This window comes from Neopelma chrysocephalum, unplaced genomic scaffold (genome assembly GCF_003984885.1).
Source record: "Neopelma chrysocephalum unplaced genomic scaffold, ASM398488v2 Primary Assembly neopelma1_131702, whole genome shotgun sequence".
Taxonomy (NCBI): Eukaryota; Metazoa; Chordata; class Aves; order Passeriformes; family Pipridae; genus Neopelma; species Neopelma chrysocephalum.
In genome coordinates this window covers 1-6,998 of record NW_020931150.1, presented here as the reverse complement: position 1 = coordinate 6,998, position 6,998 = coordinate 1, and the positions used below count along the sequence as shown (strand labels likewise).

The following is a 6,998-nucleotide window of genomic DNA, read 5'->3' as shown; positions in this document are numbered from 1 at the left end:
GAAACTGGATGTGTCAAGGAGAGAGAAGAGAGTGAGTCAAAGCAGTGCCCTAGATAGAGTCACAAAGCACAAGATGAAACAATAAGAGATGAGAACGAGAGCAGCAAGAGGTGATCAAGTCATTGACTGACAGGAAAAAATCTATAGATTTTAACAGATTTGCATTTCTGGAGTGCTTTTCCAGAAAAGAGTGTGTAGAGACTGAAAGCATTTTGTTCATAACTGCAAGAGCATGTGATCGTGATGAAGTGATCCATGTCAGACTGGGCAGCTCTATTTTTGCTTCAAGTATTTACGGAAAGACAGTTCCCTGTTTTGGAATCTAGTGTTCACTTACATCTTTGGAATTTTTTCAGCTCTCTGCTTTCAAGAACACAGGCACCCAACCATCGCCTGCCTTTGGACTGGGAGGACAGCAAACATCAAGCTTTGGGCTCTCAAGTAAGTTCCTGCCCTAAGAACCAGCAGATATCAACATTTTCTGGAGTTTCTCTGCTGCTGCATTTTTTGAAATACAGCAGTGGTTTAATATGACTGGGGTACCCATTGTAATATTTGTTATCAATTCTGTACTTGCAGGCTTTCCTGTGAGCAGCAGCAGTACCGGTGCCAGCAGTTTCTCCTTTAAAGCCAGTTCCAGTACAAACCAACAGATCATTTCAAATTCAACAACTCCGAAGTAGTAAAAGGGACGTGTACAAAAAAAAAATGCCCCCACTGTTTGTCTTAAACGTGCCTGTATCACTCGCTGGGTATACCTCTGAGGACTAAAATCCTCACTTCCCACATACTCTGTATTTTGATCTGTATCTTCTTTATTCATCTCTGCCCCAATGTGGGGGTGGAATGGAGGAAACTAACATTTGCACATAAAACCTGATTATCCCATTTACCAAGTCATCAACTGTAAGATAATATTAAAATGCAATGACATGTTTTCCCCATCCTCCAATTTATAAAGTGGCCACCAATGATTACAATATCTCTTCATTTTATCTTTAGTCATTTGATCTCCCCTAAACTTATTCCAGTTTTTCAGGATGCCTCCTAGAGAGCTATGGGGAAGAATTGCGGATTAGCATGCTCCTGTTGTTAGATTTAGTAACATTCAAGTTACCCAAGTCCTCTACCCTAAGGCCCAGACCTTCAATAGTTACACGACTCCACTGGTAAGTATACACCATTTGGAAACAGAACAATAACTTAGGGGTTACAGAAGTAGTGCTGGGCTGAAGGTTGGACTGGATGATCCCAAAGGTCTCTTCCAATCTTGATGATTCTATGATTCCATAGCCATGGGCAATACATTCCTTCGTCTCCCTGTAAAGATACAGCACACAAATATTTTACCACGCAGGCTCTGTGGGAAAGGGGTTTATGTGAGTAAGGGGCGATTACAGCCGACGAGAGGGTATTCTACTGTGCCAATGACTAAGGGTTTGCACCAAGCTCCAGTCAAATCCTAATTTGGCTCTGTCCGCAGCCTGTCGATGTGTTATCCCCCGGTCTGACCGGATCCGTGGTGTCATCCCCGCTCCAGCCGCAGCCCCCGCTCCCAGCGCGTGCCCCCGGAGGGCAGCGCGCACGCGGGCACAACGGCGGCGCTCGTGCCGGCGCTCACTCCTCCCGGCCGCTCCGCGCGCTGCCTGCTCGGCGCGCGCCCGGCACGTCAGAGCGGCGGCGACGGCGGGGCGGCCATGGGCGTGTGCCAGTTCTTCCTGCGGGGATACTGCCGCTTCGGGGACCGCTGCTGGAACGAGCACCCCCGCGGCGCCGGCCGCCCCGGGGGCCCCCCACCGCCCTCACAAGGTACCCCGAGCGCGGTGGGCCGGGCCGGGCCGGGCCGGGCCGGGCCGGGCCGGCTGGAGGCGGCCCCCGGCCGGCAGGAGCTCCGGAGCCGGGCGGGCCGGGCCCGGGAGTCTCGGCAGCAGCCTCTGCTTCGGCACGCGCGGGGCTGGGCTCTGGCGAAGAGTCTGGAGCTCAGGTCCTGTGAGGAGAGGCTGAGGGAGCTGGAGGTGTTTAGCCTGGAGAGAAGGACGCCCAAGGGAGACCTTATCACTCTCTACAACTACTTGAAAGGATGTTGTAGCCAGCTGGGAGTCGGTCTCTTCTTCAGGCAATCAGCAACAGGACAAGAGGACACATTCTTAAGCTGTGCCAGGGACTGTGTAGGTTGAGCATTAGGAAGAATTTCTTCACAGAAAGGGTGATTAGACCTTGGAATTGGCTGCCCCGGGAGGTGGTGGAGTCACCGTCCTTGGAGGTTTTTAAGGAGAGACTGGCCGTGGCACTTAGTGCCATGGTCTAGTTGGCATGGTGGTGTTGGTCATAGGTTGGACTCGATGAGCTCAGAGGTCTTTTCCAACCTACTTGATTCTGTGATTCTGTGACTGCGGGATGTGCCACAATGCCATGGGAAAGCAGCTCGGGAAACTTTCCTGCCAAGAACAGAGAGCAAGTTTCCAGCAGCCTTATGCTGTGGCCAGTGAAGGCTGTTTCCATTCTCATTGGCTCTGTGTGTCTGGGAGCTTTGGAAAGGCGAGTGACGCAACAGGGAGTTTAGAGCTGCAGTGATGGCAGGAACACGGCTGCAGTTGCTTGTCCTTATTCCTGCTGAAGGAGGGTTGGAGTTTGTAACACACATGCACAGATGTGTTTAAGGTCTCAGAACAGAACTCTGGAGCTCTCTGCGCTGCAGCAGAGCAGGAGGCAGGAGCTCCTAATGTAAACACATGGTGAGTTAAATTTTTTTCTGCTAGGGTAGTTTCTTCGTGAAATGACCTCAACAAAACTGAAACAGTCTCTTTCTGGGATGCCACGTATTATTGGCACCGTGATCTAGTTGAAGGTGTCTCTGCTCATTATGGCACGAGGGAGGTCAGACTAGATGATTTTTAAAGGTGCCTTCCAACCCAAACTATTCTGTGGTTCCACGTGAGAAGAAGGAGTTCCCATTTACCTCTGACTCCTGAACTACCATGCGTAACTCACTAGGTAAAGCTCACAAAATACTGAGGTTAACTCATTAGGAAAAAACTAAATTTTCATTTTAAACTTCTTATTGCCACCATAAGACTGGTTATACTTACAGTTTTTGTTGATGCTCTTTGTTTCATATCTTAATGATTAAAAATTTCTGTTGTTTGCTTTCTTTGTTTTTTTATTTGGAAGTTACTGGCGGAAGAGGAGGAGGATGGGGTTCCTCTAACCAGAGATACAGCAGTGTTATCCAACCATCTACCTTCAAGTCTGATACATGGGGTGGCAGCAGAGATCATGGAAGAGGATTCTTTGGCTCCTCTGACTTTGGATCATCAGGCAGCAGCAGCAGAAGTGCAGACTTCTCACAGAACAGGTTCTCGGCATTAGCGAACAGTCAGAGTGTTGCTGATGGCTCTAAAGATGAAGAGGAGAGACTTTTGTAAGTTATACTCCTGTCTTACTGAAAGCATTTAGAATGAGCAGTTTAAAAGCTTACTAACTTCCTAGAGATAATGCAGAGAACAGTATCATGAAGAGGAAGCTGGGACATGTAGAAAGAACGATAGAGAACACAACTTCATTTGGTTCTCTGGAATGATGCTGGCATGGGAAGGAAGAAATCCGTGTCTGGGACCTGAGCTGGGCAGCTAGACAGCTGTGATACTAGTAAGATGGTATGGTATTTAAGTTGTGAGCAGGAGGATAAGGAATAAAACAAATATTTCAGTGCTTGAAAAATAAGGGTCAGAGCTCCTTTGGGAAAATGAATTATTTGACTTGGTTTTCCAGACAAGACAACAAATTTTTCTGCCAACAGCAAAACTATTGAAACCTGGTTTCACACAGACATGTGTTACAGTCAGTTGAGAGTGACCAGCAGATTCAAGGCGATTACAGGGCAGGTGCTGAGAAGTAGCAAGCAATGTGATTTCCCAAAGAAAAAAGGTTTTGGAACCACTTTCCATTACTTTTTTTAAGATTTTAACTGTTTAGGGCAACACTTTGTTTTCATGGTAGCAGGTATTGATTTTGACTTTGGACAGAAACCAGGCAATTGTTTCTGGTGGTTTTGTTTTGACCATGTAATTTCACCTTCTTCTGTGGTTTTGCTTTGTTTTGTAGAGAATGTGTAGTGAAAGACATGGAAATTTGGGAATCTTCTGGACAATGGATATTTTCATCTTACTCACCAATGAAAGAAAAGCTGAATGTCTCAGGTAGGTAATGTTTTTAGTGTTGTTGCGTATTACTGCTATTTAGGGTGTTTCTGTGACTTGCCTACACTAATGTACCTCTGTGGAACTATTTGCAAGGTGATGATTTGCCTTGTGATACAACAGAAAGGAATATGAGATTAATGCAAATTAATTTTGGACATTCACACCTCTGAAGTTCTGTAATGGATCTTTTTTGTGTCTCGGACTGTGACTGACTTAGGACAGACAAAGTACCAAAGCCCATTTCTTCGTAACTATGGAGGGTGATTGTAAATATGAATGTGTTTTCTTGGAGGTTTTTCACTACTCCTATCCTTGCAGGCTTTTCGGATGTCTCACCAGAAGAGCTGCGTCTGGAGTATTATGACAGCAGAGCAAAGAATATGATTGGGAATTATGTAAGTATTTAAACAATACTGGTGTGGACACTCTTTAGGACAGGACTTGTTACTATTCTTCAAATTGCAACTCTTGACTCATTTAGCTCCCAACTCGGGGAGATTATCAGAATGCCAAAATATTTTTCAATTGCCGTGCACCAAATAGAATGCAAAAATACCTGCTGGACACTCCTTGACTTAATCTTGTCCCTGCTCTTGTATATTATTTGTAGAAGTTACTGGAATGCTGTCTCAAAAATTTAATATCTCATCTGCTATTAGTCAGTTTGATTAATATAGCTGGTTATCTAGTGCTTTAAATAAAAGACTGGGAAAGTTTATTTGACCTTGTTCTTTTACATGCCTTTATTGCAGGGAACTAATGATGAAAATAGCAGATACTTCTTTTTTAGAAATATATATATTCCTTTGGAAGTAACACATATGTTTTTATATAAAATATCTCTCAATGTATGTGTATTGTTCCTTCCTCATAGTCCTGTCAATATCAAGGAAGCTAGCAGAGTTTAATGTTGTGTCCAGAAGGAAATTAGGCTATTGGAAATTAGGCTGGTGGCAAGTATAAACTAATTTAAGCTACATTTCACTCTTTCTTCTTGTTCTTGGTTCTGTGTTCCAGAAGAAATTGCTGTTGTCACCAGTCTGGCTTCATATGCTTAGATTTACCAGAACTGCATTTTCAGAGACAAGAGATACAAAATTTTTTTAAATTTCAATTAAAATAATAAACCAAAATGATTAAACAATATGCTATGCCTGGCTATTAAAAAAAATAAATTATGGTCTCACCAAAGTTGTAAATGCAAGTTCACAAAACTCTCAGTGTATAGATGATAACTGTATGATACAGTTTTCTCACAAAATGTTTAAGCACAACATGTCTTTTCCATGTTTCTATTCTTAAACTGGGTCAAAATCTGAATTTTCTGGTCTGTTGTATAAGAGCAGATACCAGGCAACATGATCTTCCAGCATGTGAGTAGACACAAAAGAATTATTGATGTTTGTGTTATAAGATTCTTTTGAAAAATTAAGGAATTTGTCTACAAAAAGATTATTCATTCCATTCTTAGAGGCATTTGTGACATTAGGTGTTTTACTTCTTTATGTTTTAAGGAAAATTCAATTAGACCAAGCATTGAATTAGATATGTTGCTAAACTTAAATATAAATGTAGGAAATTCAAGTTTAAAATTCCCAAAGGTTATTTGAAGACTTTGCAGTTTCTTGTTTAATACTAAATCACAGTTATCAAGACACAGATACTATTTACTGCTGCACTGTTCTGTGCAGTTATCTAGTGGAACACGTTAATGTCGTCAAAACTGAATATTTCAGGATGATACTATTAAAATCTTCTGAATTACAGTGTTTTGAAAGTGGAGGTTTTTTTTCTGAACATATGGAAAAAGCTAAGGCAAATCTTAGGACTTGAGCTTACTGAGTGAACGCATAAGTAGGCAGGCCAGAAATCAAACAGAGGTTGAAGAGTTTATTCTCATATATTTAAAACTTACATATCTTATGTCATTTGTTTCCTTTTTGCGTCTAATTCAGAAAGAGATAGAACTTGAATTTAAAAAGCCCCAGAATTTTTTTTTTAATATTATCCCTATGTAAAGTACAAAGGTTGATTTAAGGGCAGTAGTAAGAGAGTTTAAAGGAATTCTTTGCTAAAAACAAAGGTGTCAACTCCTCACCCTGAAGGTTCAGGAAAGCAAAAATCCTGTCATCTTGGCTTAATGAAGTTTCTTTTTTAATTCTGGATATCTTTTTTCAGTTCAGTTGTCAGATCACTCTTCTTTTAAGTCTTCAGTAATAAAAACATGCTTTTCTTTCCCCTTTTTTAGATAGATGCTGTCCAACAGTTAGCAGCACAATGGAAAAATCGTCTGCTTCAGTTGAAAGCTTTAAATGCATCCACAAAAGCAGCTTTGGTAAGTGTTAGGGAAAGGCAAAATGTTTCTGTTCTGTGCTAATGTTGACTCTTCCAAATCAGAATCAGCAGACTGGACTGGAATTGCCCTCCAGGCTGTCTTAGGATAAATAGAGTGTTTGGGTAATGCCAGAATGAGGAATTGAGAGATAGCTGGGAGGGAAACCCTTTGGATAACATTTGAAGATAAAAAAAGTCATTGATTCTGGGAAGGTGACAAACACTTCTGAATCGAGATGTTTTTTCAGAAGCAATTGCTTGACTTAAAGCTAATAAGCAATAATGAGGGAGACAGAGGAAGTGGCTTTATTTAAGTGGAGTTTTCATGAAGTGCATTAAAGGTTAAGTAGCATGATCCCAGCCCTTGGTCTGTTGATGCTGAAAGTGGAGAAGCAGGATTTGGGCTTTAGCACAGGAAACTGGATGTGTCAAGGAGAGAGAAGAGAGTGAGTCAAAGCAGTG

General features: G+C 42.4%; 1 protein-coding gene across 1 annotated transcript; it reads left to right on the top strand.

Moving 5' to 3' along the window:
* Nucleotides 1–1,671: 1,671 nt before the first annotated feature.
* Nucleotides 1,672–6,594, top strand: LOC113962247 (nucleoporin-like protein 2). The gene is made up of 5 exons (XM_027673029.1): nucleotides 1,672–1,809; nucleotides 3,172–3,421; nucleotides 4,105–4,199; nucleotides 4,521–4,597; nucleotides 6,451–6,594. Exons 1-5 carry the CDS (start codon nucleotides 1,698–1,700, stop codon nucleotides 6,577–6,579), a joined length of 663 nt encoding a protein of 220 aa, XP_027528830.1. The 5' UTR covers nucleotides 1,672–1,697; the 3' UTR covers nucleotides 6,580–6,594.
* The last annotated feature ends 404 nt before the right edge of the window (nucleotides 6,595–6,998 follow it).